This window comes from Esox lucius, chromosome 2 (genome assembly GCF_011004845.1).
Source record: "Esox lucius isolate fEsoLuc1 chromosome 2, fEsoLuc1.pri, whole genome shotgun sequence".
Lineage (NCBI taxonomy): Eukaryota > Metazoa > Chordata > Actinopteri > Esociformes > Esocidae > Esox > Esox lucius.
The window spans coordinates 39,054,730-39,075,628 of record NC_047570.1 but is presented as its reverse complement, the minus strand read 5'-3'; the positions used below and the strand labels follow the sequence as shown (position 1 = coordinate 39,075,628).

The following is a 20,899-nucleotide window of genomic DNA, read 5'->3' as shown; positions in this document are numbered from 1 at the left end:
GCTTTCTTAGTGAAGTGCATCTGCAGTGTTTTTTTTGGAAATCTGCAACTTTTTGGGAAATCTGTTGATCTAGTCTTTACTAAGGCCAGATTTTTCACAGTGATATTTTGAAGAAGTTTCATTCTATTTTATTCTTAAAGGTGTTTAAAAGTGGCATTTTGTTCTGTCAAGTATTCAAATCAATCAATCAATCAATCAAATGTATTTATAAAGCCCTTTTTACAACCGCAGTTGTTACAAAGTGCTTTTACAGAAACACCTGGCCTTAAACCCCAAGGAGCAAACAACAATAGCGTTGAATTTCAGTGGCTAGGAAAAACTCCCTAAGAAGGCCGAATTTTAGGAAGAAACCTAGAGACGACCCAGGCTCAGAGGGGTGACCAGTCCTTTTCTGGCTGTGGTGAGATATTAAGAGTCCAATTGGAATAATTTATAAATGCATGTGGGCTAAATCCAGAATCTATTTAAATTTAGACTAGGTCAGAAGTATGACCAAATGGACAAGGACAGGAACAGCAACGGTACTCCGCAGGTGTGGACCAGGACCTCATGTCCTCCTAAAGTTTAAAACGGGAGGAAACTGGGAAAATTCAGAAAATGCATTCCTCATATCAACAAGGATTTATAGTGGAGAAGGAGAACTTAGTGGGGAAGGAGAACTGACCCAATCCCCCAGCACAATAGTATAGCAGCGTAAGACCTTGGGACTGAGACGGGGGAGGCCCCGGACAGGGCCCAACAGGCAGGAAATCAATCCACCCACATTGCCAGGCATCAACCAAAGGGACACCCACCAACCGCAACCCCCCTGAATGAGGGCCGAGTATTGCCAGCAGCATAAAGCCCAATTGCACAAGTGCCCAACAGAGAGACAATAACAAGCCAGTGACTCTTCCCCCGAAAGGCATTGGAGGGAGGGCATCCCAGTGGCGACGAGAGCCCACCTAGCAAGACAGCAATGATGGACAGTATCAAGCCTACTGGTCACCTTCACGCCCCCGGGCCAGACTACACCTAATCATAGACCGTGCTGTAGAGATGAGTTTTTAGTAGACACTTGAAAATTTGCACTGTTTGCATTTCTAACCTTAATTGGCAGATCATTCCACAGTAGTGGAGTTCTATGAGAAAAGGCCCTGCCTCCGGAAGAGAAAGCAAGTAAAGACCATTCAGGGTAAGACATGCATCTGATTGAGGAGAGTTCTAAGAAATACATAGAAATCAAGATAATGTGTGTGCGTATGTACTGTAAACTGCAGTTCAGGAACCAGAGCCAATCACCTCAGAGCCAATCACCTCAGAGCCAATCACATCAGAGCAATCACCTCAGAGCCAATCACATCAGAGCCAATCACCTCAGAGCCAATCACATCAGAGCCAATCACCTCAGAGCCAATCACCTCAGAGCCAATCACATCAGAGCCAATGACCTCAGAGCCAATGACCTCAGAGCCAATCATATCAGAGCCAATCACATCACAACTGTCTGTAAAGGCTTTAGGCTGAGATATTAAACCTGGGTGGTTTTGCAGATAAACTGTGAAACACAAAGAAAAAAAAGGGTCAAGAAAATAATAATAATTCCAGAGATCCAGCATGATGTGAACATGGCGTGGAAGCCAGATCTCAGACATGGGCTGTGTGTTCACCCATCTCTATGGAGATATGCACCTGGATACCTGGATGCTGTATAGTTACACCTGGAACAGGCCCAACTCACATGAACACACCACATACACACATTCCTTTGCCTATCCTTATGGGGACCTGAAAACCAAAAATGTATGTTCCCTATGCTCTTGCCCTAAACCTTACCATAACCTCAGTAATATCCAAACCAAGTCCCAATGCTGAACCCTAACTGATACTGACCCTATACACAAATGTTTTGGAAATCGCATTTACTTCTAGAGGGGATCTGCCAAAGAATCTTGTGGGGACCCAGTTTTCACTATACTTGTGTGGACTTCAGGTACGAACGCACGCACGCACACACATATACACGCACACACACACACATATACACGCACAGGTCGGTAGCATTCCCAAATTACAACAGATGTTTAAGCTTTCAGGCTGCGTGTGTGTATTGATGTTCTAATATGTATGACATCACTCCTCAAATACCTTTCTGACAGGACATGTGCTGTTCCAGACATGCTGTGCTTCATTTACTCATTCTCTGAACATAGGAAAATTAAAGGCCAACTTGGGGCATAAAAACCCATAAAACCTATGAAGTGGAAAAGGGCATAGACAAAGGGCGTGTCTGTAGTGGTTAATGAATGATCCAGATAAGGTTCTCCACCCAGTACTCCTGTGGTGTCCAGAGGAGGGTGCTGACTGTGCTGCCCACTCATTTTCAGAAGATTCTGTAGAGGTTGTTAATATACGGCACATCAGTCCAGTCTTACCTGATGACATACAGAGCATGTGTCTGCACCAGAGGATTTCACTGGTCTCTCCTATCATTGATATGTAAATGACACTCAACAATTTTCTTCTTCGGCCCTTCTGACAGCCATCTGGTTGATGAATTTCTGCATGCCTGGCAGACGTCTCTGCTACCTCAAGCTCAACATCAACAGGACAAAGCTGCTCTTCCTCTGGGAGAAGTCCTTTCTGCTACACAACCTCTCTAATACAGTTGACAGCTCCACAGTGTCACCATTAGCCCAGTCAAAGCTCTTTTTAAAGACCACCATTGACATTTGTGGCATTTTTTTTCTTTTATCGACTTCTGACTTTGCTAATAGCTACTGAATTCACCTTTATTGTAAGAGAGTTTTGTGGTTGTCCATGTTAGCTATCTGAAGATTAAAGTTTGATAGAGTTTTGTGGTTGTCCATGTTAGCTATCTGAAGATTAAAGTTTGATAGAGAGTTTTGTGGTTGTCCATGTTAGCTATCTGAAGATTAAGGTTTGATAGAGTTTTGTGGTTGTCCATATTAGCTATCTGAAGATTAAAGTTTGATAGAGAGTTTTGTGGTTGTCCATGTTAGTTATCTGAAGATTAAAGTTTGATAGAGAGTTTTGTGGTTGTCCATGTTAGCTATCTGAAGATTAAAGTTTGATAGAGAGTTTTGTGGTTGTCCATGTTAGCTATCTGAAGATCAAAGTTTGATAGAGAGTTTTGTGGTTGTCATGTTAGCTATCTGAAGATTAAAGTTTGATAGAGAGTTTTGTGGTTGTCCATGTTAGCTATCTGAAGATTAAGGTTTCTCAGGACAATCCGCTATATTACTAAAATATTAATATTTATTATTTTGTAACCCTGCCTCTACTACCCAGCTCTTCAAAGAAAAAGAAGGAAATGCCAATTAGTAGAGACACTAACTGATACAAAGCCATTAGCCATCGACCCAATATATGAAAGTACTAAAATGCTATTTCCAATTAGCCTATTGATCGTTTTGTCTGTTAGTCTGTAATCTGTTGTCTGTTAACCTTTTAGTATTCAAGCCTGATTGACAGTTTGTCTGTGTCTGTCAGACTGTGTCTGTAGCTTATTAGCATGTCTGTTAGCCAGTGTACATTAGCCTGATGGTTACAAGCTTTTAAGCTAGGTTACAGTACTTTTAGTCTGTATAGCTCACTTTCTAAGAGCATGGTGCTTGTAACACTATGGTCGTTCCCATGGGGAACCAATACAGAAAATTATGTGTTTCACTACTGCAGGTTTCTCTGGATAGGTGGGTCTGCTAAATTACTAAAATGTAGTGACTCTCTTAAATGGAGTTTGTATGATATTATAGTCGCCTTAAGATCATTTGGCCAGCTTTCTTATTAAAGTGGCCAAATCCAAACTGTATTGATGCAGAGCTAAGCAGAGGAATCTTTGCTTGCAATTATTCAGGGAGGAAAGACCTTCCTCTCTTCTGATGCTCCCATTTACATTCTGGTTGACATCATCCCTCATAGTTGTAAAGCTTTCCTTTTCTTTTCAGAATGCACAACAGCGGGAGTGATGTGCTTTAACATCGTTAACTTTGACCAACGGGGAGTTGCGTTTCTCAGGGCAATGCCACAGCATTTTTGGGGGTGCAGACTGGTTGTTGTGGCAACCAGGGTGAGGAGTGAATGAAGACGATGTCATAGTAATCCATCACAGTACAGCTTGGTTTGGCTTTCCTCCTACTGCAGGAAACCCTACGACTCAGTCTGACCCTGAAGCCTGACCCTGAAGCCTGACCCTGAAGCCTGACCCTGAAGCCTGACCCTTGTCTCAACTGTGTGTGATGGCTGGGAGAGGGGCTGGGGGCTGCTGTCAGGGTGAGGGTTGAGGTTTGGGGGTGTCAGAAGGGAACAGAAGACACATTTCCGTTGTTTTCTGTAACATGGACAATAAAGTTGAGGGGGGAAAACTCTATGGCTTAGCTCCTCACCCCTTCTCCCCTCCTTCACTCACTCCCCTCATCAACATCATCCCTCATTCACTCCCTCTCCTCCTGCTCTCTTCTTTTCCTCCTCGCTCTCCTTCAACTCTTCATTGCCAACCTCTCCTACAACCCCCTCTTTTGTAGTGTTACCATTGAAACTCTCTCACTCCTTCCTGGGGCCTTATCGTTAAAACTCTCTCCTCTGGCCTTATTATTAAAACTCTGTCTTCTGTCGTCTTATCATTACAACTGTCTCTCCTCCTGTATTTGTACTAATAACTATGTTACACTTGTAATAAAACCTATCAAACCAAACAGAAATTCTGAACCAAGAATTGACAACTCTTGTTACTTATGTACCAAAGAAACACAGAAGCAGGCATTTCGTGGTTGGAGCTGAAGCCATATTTATTAACACTGTTTGAAGCAGAACATTATATCTCTGTTAAATCTGACAAGACAAACATAACATCAACTATCAACAGTTTGGCAAATCCTCAGTTCAAAATGACTGTTCCTGTAATCAGGATGACATCATATCCTGCCGGTATTTCAGAGACAGAAATCTTGTGGTTCAGTCAGTCTTTGGTCCCATACTGTCCCAACTGTCCAAAAATCTACTTTGTGGTTCTAATGTATAATCCAACAGTTAAAAAAGGGGATGAGACCAGGATTTTTACACAAAGAAATAAAATAAATATTGATATAAAAATAATCTCTTACAAAATATATTCTATCAACCAATGTCATCAGTGGGACAAACGTTGTTTTGGAATATGTTTTTAGTATCAGTCAGTAAGGTATCAGGCAGTAAGGTATCAGTCAGTAAGGTATCAGGCAGTAAGGTATCAGTCAGTAAGGTATCAGGCAGTAAGAGTCATTAAGGCAACAGTTAGCATGATATCAGTCACTAAAATAACAGCCATTAAAATATCAGTCAGTCAGTTAAAAATAATGCATAAGGTAGCAGTCAGTAAGGTAAAACTTGGCAACAGCAAAGTAATAAGTGAGACAGCAGTGAGTAAGCCCAGAGCCATATGTACAATGTAAAGCTTACCCAACCTGCTTTACACAGAAGACGTATAGCAGCAAACAGGGGGTTAAATACATGGAAACAACATCTCCATCAAGTCCCCATAGTTCAGTAGTTCACTCCCATGGCTGTCCTGAACTGAAGCCATTTTGTCCCAGAACTGTTTTATTTAATAAGAATAAGGAGATCTAAGCTTGTTTTCTGAAATAATGCTGGAAGCAGCAGCATATTTTTGAGTGGTTATATAGTCTGTTAGCTATTCTAAGAATATTTCCAGTTAGAATGTGATACAGTTTGAATGTTCTAACGTTTCATAACATTTAACACAGATTAGCATCCCCCCTCTGACAGTAATATATTCCAGTGTACAAACATCATCGTTCACATTGCGGCTAGTTACAGTAAATCATCCTAAATGTATGATTAGGTGGCATGTACGGTGTGGCATGAGCACAGATGTCATTTAATGGCACTGCCCCCCCCCCCAAAAAAAAAAAAAACACAAACAAATGATGTACCATGTGATATTTGAAGAAAAAAATAGTTAATTAGTTGTCGCTGTCATAGTTGAGCACATTTTCTACTTGCCTGGTTTGAAAAGTAATAGTCAACAAGCTGGTTTGCAGGCTAACTGGCAATCTACATAATTCCATTCATGGATATGAAAGAGTGGATTTGCCAAATTCTCTCCTAAATTAGGATTGACTAACATCACAGGGTGAAAAATGTAACACAGAATCCTGTCAAGCATCATAGGGAGAAGGTCTCAACAAAGAATCCTGTCAAGCATCATAGGGAGAAGGTCTCAACAAAGAATCCTGTCAAGCATCATAGGGAGAAGGTCTCAACAAAGAATCCTGTCAAGCATCATAGGGAGAAGGTCTCAACAAAGAATCCTGTCAAGCATCATAGGGAGAAGGTCTCAACATAGAATCCTGTCAAGCATCATAGGGAGAAGGTCTCAACATAGAATCCTGTCAAGCATCATAGGGAGAAGGTCTCAACATAGAATCCTGTCAAGCATCATAGGGAGAAGGTCTCAACATAGAATCCTGTCAAGCATCATTGAGAGAAGGTTTCAATATAGAATCCTGGCTAACATCAGTAGTTTTCTTTAAATAAATATTAGTCCAATGGTTATAGAAAAGTTTGAGTAGCCATAGTAACATCAAAGTCTGTAATCCAACGGAGCAGACATCCAGCTGTGTCAGACTTTGCAGTGATCCGGCAGGAGTCTTCAGTGTTGGAGTCCCTGGCCAGCAGTCAGGCTCTTTAGCTGCATGGTGAGACTCTGACTCTATGCTACTAGAGTTTCGAACAGTCCTGTCCAATTCTCTGTCCTTACAGTGGGGATAAGGGAAGGCTTGATGGATCATCACTGAGGGACCAGCTTGTTGAATGATTAGCTTGTTACTGAGAGACCAGCTAGCTACTGAAGGACTGGTTCGCTATTAAAGGAACAGCTCACTACTGAAGGACCAGCTAGCTACTGAAGGACCAGCTAGCTACTGAAAGACCAGTTTGCTACTAAAGGACCAGCCCACTACTGACGGACAAGCTAGCTGCTGAAGGACCAGCTCACTACTGAAGGACCAGCTCACTACTGAAGGACCAGCTTGTTACTGAACGACCAGCTTGCGCCTGAAGGAACGGGCAGTAGAAGAAGAAGTAAAATAGGCTAGTACTTTCTAGCTTATTGCTATTGGTTTCATCAAGAAATCAAGACTAGTGAGAAGTATTGTCCAGTGCAAAAGTGGTAAAACTGTCCATAAGTCACAGATTCCCTCTCTCTCGTTGTCACTTTCATCTCTCTGTCTCCCAGGACATAAATAAAGGTCCAATAAATACTGTGTACAGGTGTAAACTGCTCTGCTCTATCTCTCTGTAGACAGGTGTACTTATCTACTACAGTGAGGTGTTTATTTACAGGTGTAGTTAGCTACTACAGCCAGGTGTTTATTTACAGGTGTAATTAGTTACTAGAGCCAGGTGATTATTTACAAGTGTAGTTATCTACTACAGCCAGTTGTTTATTTACAGGTGTAATTAGTTACTAGAGCCAGGTGATTATTTACAAGTGTAGTTATCTAATACAGCCAGTTGTTTATTTACAGGTGTAGTCAGTTACTACAGCCAGGTGTTTATTTACAGGTGTAGTTATCTTCTACAGCCAGCTGTTTATTTACAGGTGTAGTTATCTACTACAGCCTGATGAGTATTTATAGTGGTAGTTAGTTACTACAGCCAGGTGTTAATTTACAGGTGTAGTCAGTTACTACAGCCAGGTGTTTATTTGCAGGTGTAAACCTCTGTCCTCTCGCTGCACGTATTACATTTGACATAACAGCACCAGAGGAACTTGCAGTTGCACTGCCAGACTCTGGAATATTGGTGGGTGTTGTAGCCACGCCCACAACACATGAGGTCACAGCTATTAGTCTGCAGGGCAGTCTTGTTACAGAGTCGTCCCTGGGTGCCCATGCTGCCAGTGACCAGGTCAGCCTCGCAGTAGTTCGGGCTCTTCTCTATGTACACCAGGTCTGTGTCCATGGGCTTCCTATATGAGTGAGGCTTCTTGACCTTGAGGAAGGTGGGCCGTTTGTGACGTGTGGCACGGACTGACTCTACGTGTACTGCCTGGTGGTACTTGTCCTTTAACATGTAGCCCAACTGGCGGAATTTAGGTAGAGTGGTCCAGCAGGTCTTAGTGGTACAGGACCCAGACACTCCATGACACTTACACTCCAGATGCATGCTCTTCTCCAAGACCTGCGGAAACACAAAGGAAATGTCAGGACATGCTCTTCTCCAAGACCTGCAGAACATAAAGGAGGTTTCTGGCCATGCTCTTCTCCAAGACCTGTGGAAACACAAAGGAAGTGTCAAGCCATGCTCTTCTCCAAGACCTGCGGAACACAAAGCAAGTGTCAGACCACTGAATAACAGCAGGGCTCGGCTTCATACTATAACCCTGGAGTTCTGTGTTCTTTCTGTGAAGGTGTTAAATAAAAATAAACATATATGGATAAAATAGTGTCAGACAAATTAAAACTAAGAAGCTAAACTAAAAGGCAAAAGATTAATATAGTGTTAAATTATTAAATTAATTATTAGTGTTAAGTATTTGATAACCTGCAAAATCGGCAGTATTTCCCACTTACAAAGCATGTTCTGTCATTTTTATCATAGGTACACTTCAACTGTGAGAGACGGAATCTAAAACAAAAATCCAGAAAATCACATTGTATGATTTTTAAGTAAATAATTTGCATTTTATGGCATGACATATTTATTTGATACATCAGAAAAGCAGAACTTATTATTTGGTACAGAAACCTTTGTTTGCAATTAAAGAGATCATATGTTTCCTGTAGTTCTTGACCAGGTTTCCATACACTGCAGCAGGGATTTTGGCCCACTCCTCCATACAGACCTTCTCCAGATCCTTCAGGTTTCGGGGCTATCGCTGGGCAATACGGAGCTCCCTCCAAAGATTTTCTATTGGGTTCAGGTCTGGAGACTGGCTAGGCCACTCCAGGACCTTGAGATGCTTCTTACGGAGCCACTCCTTAGTTGCCCTGGCTGTGTGTTTCGGGTTGTTGTCATGCTGGAAGACCCAGCCACGACCCATCTTCAATGCTCTTGCTGAGGGAAGGAGGTTGTTGGCCAAGATCTTGCGATACATGGCCCCATCCATCCTCCCCTCAATACAGTGCAGTCGTCCTGTCCCCTTTGCAGAAAAGCATCCCCAAAGAATGATGTTTCCATCTCCATGCTTCACGGTTGGGATGGTATTCTTGGGGTTGTACTCACCTTCTTCTTCCTCCAAACACGGCGAGTGGAGTTTAGACCAAAAATATCTATTTTTGTCTCATCAGACCACATGACTTTCTACCATTCCTCCTCTGGATCATCCAGATGGTCATTGGCAAACTTCAGATGGGCCTGGACATGCACTGGCATGAGCAGGGGGACCTTGCGTGCGCTGCAGGATTTTAATCCATGACGGCGTAGTGTGTTACTAATGGTTTTCTTTGAGACTGTGGTCCCAGCTCTCTTCAGGTCATTGACCAGGTCCTGCCCGTGTAGGTCTGGGCTGATCCCTCACCTTCCTCATGATCATTGATGCCCCACGAGGTGAGATCTTGCATGGAGCCCCAGACCGAGGGAGATTGACCGTCATCTTGAACTTCTTCCATTTTCTAATAATTGCGCCAACAGTTGTTGCCTTCTCACCAAGCTGCTTGCATATAGTACCAGCCTTGTGCAGCCTTGTGCAGGTCTACAATTTTATTCCTGATGTCCATAGCTCTCTGGTCTTGGCCATTGTGGAGAGGTTGGAGTCTGTTTAATTGAGTGTGTGGACAGGTGTCTTTTATACAGGTAACGAGTTCAAACAGGTGCAGTTAATACAGGTAATGAGTGGAGAACAGGAGGGCTTCTTAAAGAAAAACTAACAGGTCTGTGAAAGCCGGATTCCTTACTGGTTGGTAGGTGATCAAATACTTATGTCATGCAATAAAATGCAAATGAATTATTTAATTTTATTCAGGATTTTTGTTTCAGATTCCGTCTCTCACAGTTGAAGTGTACCTATGATAAAAATTACAGACCTCTACATGCTTTGTATGTAGGAAAACCTGCAAGTACGAAAAATCTGCAATGTATAAAATACTTTTTCTTCCTACTGTAGTTTCTGCATTGCTCAGCTTTTCAGGCAGACCAGCTAGTGGCTGAAAAATGCACGACTAACATTTTGGTTCTTACTGAATCTTACTTTGTTCTCAATGAGGAGCTTTGGTTTTCTAGTAAATCACTGTGTTGTCTATGGGGAGGTGTTCTAGTATAATACTGTGTTGTCTATGGGGAGGTGTTCTAGTAAATCACTGTGTTGTCTATGGGGAGGAGTTCTAGTATAATACTGTGTTGTCTATGGGGAGGTGTTCTAGTAAATCACTGTGTTGTCTATGGGGAGGTGTTCTAGTATATCACTGTGTTGTCTATGGGGAGGTGTTCTAGTAAATCACTGTGTTGTCTATGGGGAGGTGTTCTAGTATAATACTGTGTTGTCTATGGGGAGGTGTTCTATTATAATACTGTGTTGTCTATGGGGAGGTGTTCTAGTATATCACTGTGTTGTCTATGGGGAGGTGTTCTATTATAATACTGTGTTGTCTATGGGGAGGTGTTCTAGTATAATACTGTGTTGTCTATGGGGAGGTGTTCTATTATAATACTGTGTTGTCTATGGGGAGGTGTTCTAGTATATCACTGTGTTGTCTATGGGGAGGTGTTCTATTATAATACTGTGTTGTCTATGGGGAGGTGTTCTATTATAACACTGTGTTGTCTATGGGGAGGTGTTCTAGTAAATCACTGTGTTGTCTATGGGGAGGTGTTCTATTATAATACTGTGTTGTCTATGGGGAGGTGTTCTAGTAAATCACTGTGTTGTCTATGGGGAGGTGTTCTAGTATATCACTGTGTTGTCTATGGGGAGGTGTTCTATTATAATACTGTGTTGTCTATGGGGAGGTGTTCCAGGATATTAAATAGTTAAACAGGTTGAGACAAAGGCTTTTGAACATTCCAATTGATCTTCAACATTCCAGACGTCTTCAGCCGGCTGCAAGTGAAGCTAGTGGTCTTCACAGCAAGTTTCACTTCACCGATTTTGAAATGTGTTACGTGCTACTTAAAGATGTGTGCAATATTTAAGGCAACAGTGGCATGAAACAGTATAAAGCATGACTCCAGTCTACCTTACATTATAAACTATGGCTCCAGTCTACCTTACAGTATAAAATAAGGTTGCAGGCTACCTTACATTATAAACTATGGCTCCAGTCTACCTTACAGTATAAAATAAGGTTGCAGGCTACCTTACATTATAAACTATGGCTCCAGTCTACCTTACAGTATAAAGCATGGCTCCAGTCCACCTTACAGTAAAAAAAATAAGGTTGCAGGCTACCTTACATTATAAAATATGGCTCCAGTCTACCTTACATTATAAACTATGGCTCCAGTCTACCTTACATTATAAAATATGGCTCCAGTCGACCTTACATTATAAACTATGGCTCCAGTCTACCTTACATTATAAAATATGGCTCCAGTCTACCTTACATTATAAAATATGGCTCCAGTCTACCTTACATTATAAACTATGGCTCCAGTCTACCTTACATTATAAAATATGGCTCCAGTCTACCTTACAGTATAAAATATGGCTCAGGGCATAGAGACTGAGACCCACAAAACACAAACAGTTCTTATAAAAAAGCTTCTTGTTTGTATTGAAAGCAAACAGTACAAGATACATGGTTTTACCGAGACGCTAGGCATCATTGAATGCAGTAAGCTGTCCTACCTGTAAGGTGGTAGTTAAATGTAAGACAGACAGGCTACTTGCTGTTGTTAGCTGTAAAACAGACTCCAGTAAGACGCCAAGTGGATTTAGCTATCATATCAACACGGTACGAATGATGAGCACACCGTGACTAAAACAACAGCCTTGTAGAGAGACGTGCATGTGTGTGAGCGTGTTTGTGGAGGTGTGTTTTGAGTAAAGATGTGTGTTTGTGTAGAGGCGTGTGTCTGTGTTTGTGTGTATGTATGTTTGTGTATAGATGTGTGTGAAGAGGTGTGTTTAAATGCGTGTTTGTGTGTGGTGTACACAGATTAATCCCAGGACTCAGGTTCCTCGTACTCTGTGTTGGTGGTTCTATCTCCATTAAGCTGGTTAAGGGCTGTTAGTGTTCAATTTCACTGTAGTTATACAGGAAGATTTGAACAAAAAAGGCAGTGAAATCATTATTGAGCTTGATCTTTTAATGAGAAATAAATCATATGAATCTAAACTTTATTGAGTGAAAGTTGAAGAAATAAAATCCCCAGGGGCTGCAAAAAGGAAAACCACCTGAACCGGGGCTGCAAAATGGAAAACCACCTGAACCGGGGCTGCAAAATGGAAAACCACCTGAAACGGGGCTGCAAAATGGAAAACCACCTGAACCGGGGCTGCAAAATGGAAAACCACCTGAACCGGGGCTGCAAAATGGAAAACCACCTGAACCGGGGCTGCAAAATGGAAAACCACCTAAACCGGGGCTGCAAAATGGAAAACCACCTGAACCGGGGCTGCAAAATGGAAAACCACCTGAAACGGGGCTGCAAAATGGAAAACCACCTGGCAACTCTTTCCTCAATCTAGTTAAGAGTGTTCAGGCATTAGTCTCAACGGCATCCGAAGTGACACCCTGGTCCCTGTATCGTATTCTGAGGTGCCTTGAAGACACCCTCTGCACCCTGGAGTCTAACGGCTTTAGTGAACAGCTGGAGCTCACTGAATGTCCTCTGTTTTTCAGTCCAATCCTCAACCACAGAATGCTTTGGGACAGGGCTATTCTACTCTGATCCTGGAGTGCCAAACAATTAATTTTTTCATCCTCCCCTTTTAATCAGGGATGGATTGAGACCAGGGATAGCAGATGAGTCCTATTAACTACAAGGTAGAAACAACACTCAGCAGTGATTTATCCTTCAATGACCATTAATTACAGCATGCTGTAGTAACCCAACAACAGAATGCAGTAGTAAATAGTAATGCTACACCACTATTAGCCTACAGTGTATGACTAAAAAACATGTAAGGGATCTGGAAATGGTTCTTCAGATTAGTGGTGTTTGCGCTTTTGAGCACAACCTTTCTGGAGGAAATCCGGAAATTTGCCTTCTCCAAATTATTGGGCTCACCTCTTTCAATTTGGCTTAAAATCAAAATGTGCCCAGAGCTGTGCAGTTGTGTTTGGCTTTGGAACTACCACTAAATCAATGCTGTTAATGATAGCTGCTCACAAAACGCAGCCGCAAAGCAAAGACCATGACATTTCAATGCGCATCGCGCCATTTCTCCTCTCGCTCTGCTGCAAATATTATAGCCTAGTTATTTGAAATAGCCTTCCTGATGTAGCAAAAAGTGTTTAAACGTTCAATATGCAATGAGACAACATATATATGGAGTCAAATTAAGCTCACATTTATTGACTGTAAGAAAGAAAATCTTAACTGAAATATTTCATAGTAAGAAAAAACTAAATTAAACGTATGATTTTTTTTTTTTATTCAAGCATGGAAAAACTGTATGCTAAAATCATGAAATGGATTTATGCATCCAATCTTAAAATGTCTTCATTCATACACGTCTTCTTACGATTACAATTCCTTCCCACCAATTTCTTCCTTCGTTCAAGTCATGTTTTCTCAAAACCAAGTTTTGAGCGTCCATTGGCGTGGGGGCGGGGCTTTATCTGGGAATTGAATTATCACCCCCGATTAGCCATGAATGACACCATTATAAGGTGGAATCACAGCCTTTCCATGCACTGCTGTCCCAATACAACCTGTGGAGAGTTTAAGAATTGTATAAACTAGGCTAAATGTGTACATTTAAACAGAATAATAAACTGTTTTCTACAGGTTGCATCGACATCACTGTTGCCATGGTCACAGACACAGATATTGATGAAAGTTTAATGTGACTGGGTCAGCCTGAGACGATTGGGCAGCCTGAGACGACGACTGGGTCAGCCTGAGACGATTGGGCAGCCTGAGACGACGACTGTGTCAGCCTGAGACGATTGGGCAGCCTGAGACGATTTGTCAGCCTGAGACGACGACTGGGTCAGCCTGAGACGACGACTGGGTCAGCCTGAGACGACGACTGGGTCAGCCTAAGACGATTGGGCAGCCTGAGATGACGACTGTGTCAGCCTGAGACGACTGGGCAGCCTGAGACGACTGGGCAGCCTGAGACGACGACTGGGTCAGCCTAAGACGACGACTGGGTCAGCCTAAGACGACTGGGTCAGCCTGAGACGACGACTGGGTCAGCCTGAGACGACGACTGGGTCAGCCTGAGACGACGACTGGGTCAGCCTGAGACGACGACTGGGTCAGCCTGAGGCGATTGGGCAGCCTGAGACGACGACTGTGTCAGCCTGAGACAACTGGGCAGCCTGAGACGATTTGTCAGCCTGAGACGACGACTGGGTCAGCCTGAGACGACGACTGGGTCAGCCTGAGACGACGACTGGGTCAGCCTAAGACGACGACTGGGTCAGCCTAAGACGACGACTGGGTCAGCCTGAGACGACGACTGGGTCAGCCTGAGACGACGACTGGGTCAGCCTGAGACGACGACTGGGTCAGCCTGAGACGACGACTGGGTCAGCCTGAGACGACGACTGGGTCAGCCTGAGACGACGACTAGGTCAGCCTGAGACGACGACTGGGCCAGCCTAAGACGACGACTGGGCCAGCCTGAGACGACGACTGGGTCAGCCTAAGACGACTGGGTCAGCCTGAGACGACGACTGGGTCAGCCTAAGACGATAACTGGGTCAGCCTGAGACGATAACTGGGGCAGCCTGAAACAATTACTGGGGAAGCCTGAGATGACGACTGGGTCAGCCTGAGACGATAACTGGGTCAGCCTGAGACGACGACTGGGTCAGCCTGAGACGATGACTGGGACAGCCTGAGACGACGACTGGGTCAGCCTGAGACGATTACTGGGGCAGCCTGAGACGACGACTGGGGCAGCCTGAGACGACGACTGGGGCAGCCTGAGACGACGACTGGGTCAGCCTGAGACGACGACTGGGTCAGCCTGAGACGACCTGCTGTCTCTAGATGAGTCTTCGGGTAGCAAGTCAGCAATGGATGACAACTTAGTCTGATGGCAAATGTATTCAGCTTTACATGAAGCTTATTGGTAGATCTGTTCCTATAGGGATGTATCATATCCTCAACAGCTCTGTCCAAATGGTAGATCTGTTTCTATAGGGTTGTATCATATCCCCAACAGCTCTGTCTTAATGGTAGATCTGTTCCTATAGGGATGTATCATAGCCCCAACAGCTCTGTCTTAAAGGTAGACCTGTTTCTATAGGAATGTATCATAGCACCAACAGCTCTATCTTAAAGGTAGACCTGTTTCTATAGGGATGTATCATAGCACCAACAGCTCTGTCTTAAAGGTAGACCTGTTTCTATAGGGATGTATCATATCCCCAACAGCTCTGTCTTAATGGTAGATCTGTTCCTATAGGGATGTATCATAGCCCCAACAGCTCTGTCTTAATGGTAGATCTGTTCCTATAGGGATGTATCATAGCCCCAACAGCTCTGTCTTAAAGGTAGACCTGTTTCTATAGGGATGTATCATAGCCCCAACAGCTCTGTCTTAAAGGTAGACCTGTTCCTATAGGGATGTATCATAGCATCAACAGCTCTGTCTTAAAGGTAGATCTGTTCCTATAGGGATGTATCATAGCCCCAACAGCTCTGTCTTAAAGGTAGACCTGTTCCTATAGGGATGTATCATAGCATCAACAGCTCTGTCTTAAAGGTAGACCTGTTTCTATAGGGATGTATCATAGCCCCAACAGCTCTGTCTTAAAGGTAGACCTGTTTCTATAGGGATGTATCATAGCCCCAACAGCTCTGCCCAGAGCCCTGAACAAAGAACTAGAAGGAAGGATTGTGTTTTTACAGTGCTGAAACACTTCCCTAATTTTTGCGGAATAAAGACCTTACATTAACACAGATCAAGGAAGACATCTTAGTCATTAAACATTCCTTTTCTATCTTCAAGCACAGCTGGCTGTTTAAAACACAAAGATCAAAAACGTCTGGTGAAGCTTAACAGAAACCATCACATTGTTTCCTTAAATTATCTCGTCTTCAAACAAAATTACGCCCTTATGGAATGGAAATTACTCAATTTCCATTCCAATCTTCTGTGAGGATGTATTCTTAGGTGAGTCACCTGAACCTCACATCAAAAGATGCACTTGAACATTACCTTACAAGAGCACTGCTCCAACTAGACCACAGCTCCAACTAGACCACCACTATAAGTAGACCACAGCTATAACTAGACCACAGCTATAACTAGACCACAGCTATAAATAGACCACAGCTATAAATAGACCACAGCTAGATCAAGACCACAACTATAACTAGACCACAGCTATAACTAGACCACAACTATAACTAGACCACAGCTATAACTAGACCACAGCTATAACTAGACCACAACTATAACTAGACCACAGCTATAGCTAGACCACAGCTATAAATAGACCACAGCTCTAGCTAGACCACAGCTCTAACTAGACCACAGCTCTAACTAGACCACAGCTACAGTTGGACCACAGCTCTAACTAAACCACAGCTATAACTAGACCACAGCTATAACTAGCCCACAGCTATAACTGGACCACAGCTCTAACTAAACCACAACTATAACTAGACCACAGCTATAACTAGACCACAGCTATAACTAGACCACAGCTATAACTAGACCACCAATATAACTAGACCACCAATATAACAAGACCACCAATATAACAAGACCACAGCTATAACTAGACCACCAATATAACTAGACCACAGCTAAAACTAGACCACAGCTATAAATAGACCACAGCTAGATCAAGACCACAGCTATAACTAGACCACAGCTATTACTAGACCACAGCTATAACTAGACCATATATAGTAAACTACAATTCCCTCTATAGTACACTACTGTTCCCTATATAGTACACAACTATTCACTATGTAGTACACTACTATTCCCTATATAGTACACAATTATTCAATATTTAGTACACTACTATTCCCTATATAGTACACAACTATTCACTATTTAGTACACTACTATCCCCTATATAGTACACAACTATTCACTATTTAGTACACTACTATTCCCTATATAATACACAACTATTCACTATTTAGTGCACTACTATTCCCTATATAGTACACAACTATTCACTGTGTAGTATACTACTATTCACTATTTAGTACACAACTATTCACTATTTAGTACACTACTATTCCCTATATAGTACACAACTATTCACTATTTAGTATACTACTTTCCCTATATAGTACACTACTATTCACTATTTAGTACACTACTATTCCCTATATAGTACACAACTATTCACTATGTAGTACACTACTATTCCCTATATAGTACACAACTATTCACTATTTAGTACACTACTTTTCCCTATATAGTACACAACTATTCACTATTTAGTACACTACTATTCCCTATATAGTACACAACTATTCACTATGTAGTACACTACTATTCCCTATATAGTACACAACTATTCACTATGTAGTACACAACTATTCACTATGTAGAACAATACTATTCCCTACATAGTACACTACTATTCACTATTTAGTACACTACTTTTCCCTATATAGTACACAACTATTCACTATTTAGTACACTACTATTCCCTATATAGTACACAACTATTCACTATGTAGTACACTACTATTCCCTATATAGTACACAACTATTCACTATTTAGTACACTACTTTTCCCTATATAGTACACTACTATGACACCCTATGGTAAACACAATGTGACTACATGTTGTTTGTGAGTGGAAATGCGTCCTAGATGATGTCACTATGGTGGAAGAGGGCAGGCTGGGATGTTACCATAGTTACATACCTTGCGTCCCACCTCATTGTTATGGAGGTTCATTAAGGTCCTGGCATTCTGTTTAATCTCTCTGGCATCTACAAACACCTTGGAGAAGCCCAAGCCATAGCGCACGTCAGCCGAGCAGCCTCCCCACTTCCAGCCCTCATCCTGGCTGTAGGTCCCCTGCTTGTCTTTGTCACAGCCGCAGTCAGACAGGTTTCCCTGTGTACAGGCTGCTGTGATGGCGTGGGCCACTCCTGCTGCGATGATGGCATAGGTGAATGCCGCCTCCTTACTACCTGGAGAGAGAGAATTAGTCGATTGCATGATCGATTGGAGAATGGTTTGGTTAAGTGGTTAATTAATGCATTGACTTGCAAACTGATGGGCAGGCTGGCCTGTGAAAGACTTGCTGGTTGGCTGGCTGACTGATGAACACCTTAATTCCCCCCAAACATAATTTGTTTTTGTACACTATGTGCACAGCAATGAAGTATATAAGGAAAATAACATTTGTAACCAGAATTGCTGACAACAAGATCCTCTGCTAGGGCGCTATAAAACCTCCTCACATACCTGACATAGCTCGCTCCAACCAAATCATAAAATGTGTGAGCCGAGCCAAGTTTAGTTCATTTATTACGGCTACTTTAAACAGATTAATGACAGTAGGGAAAGGGAGAGGAGAGAGACAAGGAGAGAGAATAGGAGGAGAGCGGAGAGGAGAAAGGGAGGCTGGGACCGAGGGGAGAGCATGCAGGAGAGGGAGGTGAGAAGGGAGAAGGGCTGCAGGGTATATTGTAGTTTAGGATCTCCAGCAGATAAAATCAAAGCTTAGTTTACGATACAGAAGAGACAACGTCAGAGGGCGTATTACAGAAACTACAAACACAGCCTTTATAATGATGCCAAACATGACACCAGCGGTACACCAAGTTACTCCCCAGGTTAAATCCACAGGTCAACTCTCCAGGTCAACAGGAATGACTAGTCCTGGTATTGCAATACTACGACGGCCTGAGGTTTATTTCAAGGGGCATCCAGAGACAGAGCTGGTGTTGTAATGTTTAGAGGGCTGGCCTGCCGCCCAGCTTCTGTCACGTAGCCAGCAGCTCTCTGAGGTGAGACTGAGGCCTGAAAGGCAGGAACACCCTCCCTAGATGGACCAACTGATAGCACGCAACCAAATACAGTCCACTAACAGGTTAGTCACATTCTTCATTATAATGAAGATACAATAACTAGCAGACTTCCCACAAGATAGCCATGACAGCGTGGTCTACACCCCTTAACATCGCCAGGACAGTGTGGTCTACACCCCTTAACATCGCCAGGACAGTATGGTCTACACTCCTTAACATCACCATGACAGCGTGGTCTACACTCCTTAACATCGCCATGACAGCGTGGTCTACACCCCTTAACATCGCCATGACAGTGTGGTCTACACCCCTTAACATTGCCATGACAGTGTGGTCTACACCCCTTAACATCGCCAGAACAGTGTTGTCTACACCCCTTAACAGCGCCAGGACAGTGTGGTCTACACCCCTTAACATCGCCAAGACAATATGGTCTACACCCTTTAACATAGCCATAACAGTGTGGTCAACACCCCTTTTCACATTCATGACAGAGTGGTCTACACCCCTTAACATCGCCATGACAGAGTGGTCTACACCCCTTAACATAGCCATGACAGAGTGGTCTACACCCCTTAACATCGCCATGACAGAGTGGTCTACACCCCTTAACATCGCCATGACAGAGTGGTCTACACCCCTTAACATCGCCATGACAGTATGGTCTACACCCCTTAACATCGCCATGACAGTATGGTCTACACCCCTTAACATCGCCATGACAGAGTGGTCTACACCCCTTAACATAGCCATAACAGTGTGGTCAACACCCCTTAACATCGCCATGACAGAGTGGTCTACACCCCTTAACATCGCCATGACAGTATGGTCTACACCCCTTAACATCGCCAGGACAGTGTGGTCTACACCCCTTAACATCGCCATGACAGTATGGTCTACACCCCTTAACCAAGCCATGACAGCGTGGTCTACACCCCTTAACATCACCATGACAGCGTGGTCTACACCCCTTAACATCGCCATGACAGTGTGGTCTACACCCCTTAACATCGCCATGACAGTGTGGTCTACACCCCTTAACATCGCCATGACAGTATGGTCTACACCCCTTAACATCACCATGACAGAGTGGTCTACACCCCTTAACATTGCCATGACAGTGTGGTCTACACCCCTTAACATCGCCATGACAGTATGGTCAACACCACTTAACATAGCCATGACAGTACACACTAAAATCATAAGTGTAAAATTGCAGTGTTGAATTCCAAAAATGTTGTAAAAGTTACTTTTACATGTGAAATAATCTGTACATGTGAAATGACCCCCGGAGTAAGAGTTCATTATTTCAGTACAAACATCTTTGATATGAAGAGAGTAGGAACCTGTTTGAAACCATGCCTCCACAAGAAGTTAAATAATATCAACAATCATGAGTGTAATTGTCAACACTATTAGTGTTCCTTTGTAACACTATTCCATGTAAAATTTGCTCTACATAATGAACACTAATATTAGAGTCATTTTAACATTTAATGGGATCCTATATGCTTAGAATCTTTTTTTAAATCAACTCATACTATGTATGATCTACATCCCTTAACATAACGATGACAGTCTGGTCTGCACCCCTTAACATAACGATGACAGTCTGGTCTGCACCCCTTAACTTGTAGACATGGCAGCGGGGCTTCCATTTCATAGTGGCCACGACGGCCATGGCCGCCGATGCCTCCTTGAGTAGCCGTAATACCCTCGTTCCCCAATAAATTATTTCGGCCAAAGTTGCGGTTCTACCCTTGTTGGGCTGGGGGAAAAAATGGCCATGTTGTGGGGTGTAGACCATTCCGTCTGGTCTAC

At 43.0% G+C, this 20,899-nt stretch overlaps 1 protein-coding gene across 5 annotated transcripts in view; it reads right to left on the bottom strand.

Annotated features, from left to right (window-relative positions):
* Positions 1 to 6,807: 6,807 nt before the first annotated feature.
* Positions 6,808 to 20,899, bottom strand: part of wnt7aa (wingless-type MMTV integration site family, member 7Aa) — a 28,081-nt gene continuing 13,989 nt past the window's right edge. For all 5 annotated transcript variants that reach the window (XM_020051226.3, XM_034287760.1, XM_020051233.3 and 2 more), the window contains 2 exons: positions 17,964 to 18,235; positions 6,808 to 8,181 (listed from right to left, as the gene is read on the bottom strand). In XM_020051226.3, the coding sequence (XP_019906785.1) occupies positions 7,702 to 8,181; positions 17,964 to 18,235 (752 nt within the window). In that variant the 3' untranslated portion in view covers positions 6,808 to 7,701. The remainder of the gene's footprint in view (positions 8,182 to 17,963; positions 18,236 to 20,899) is intronic.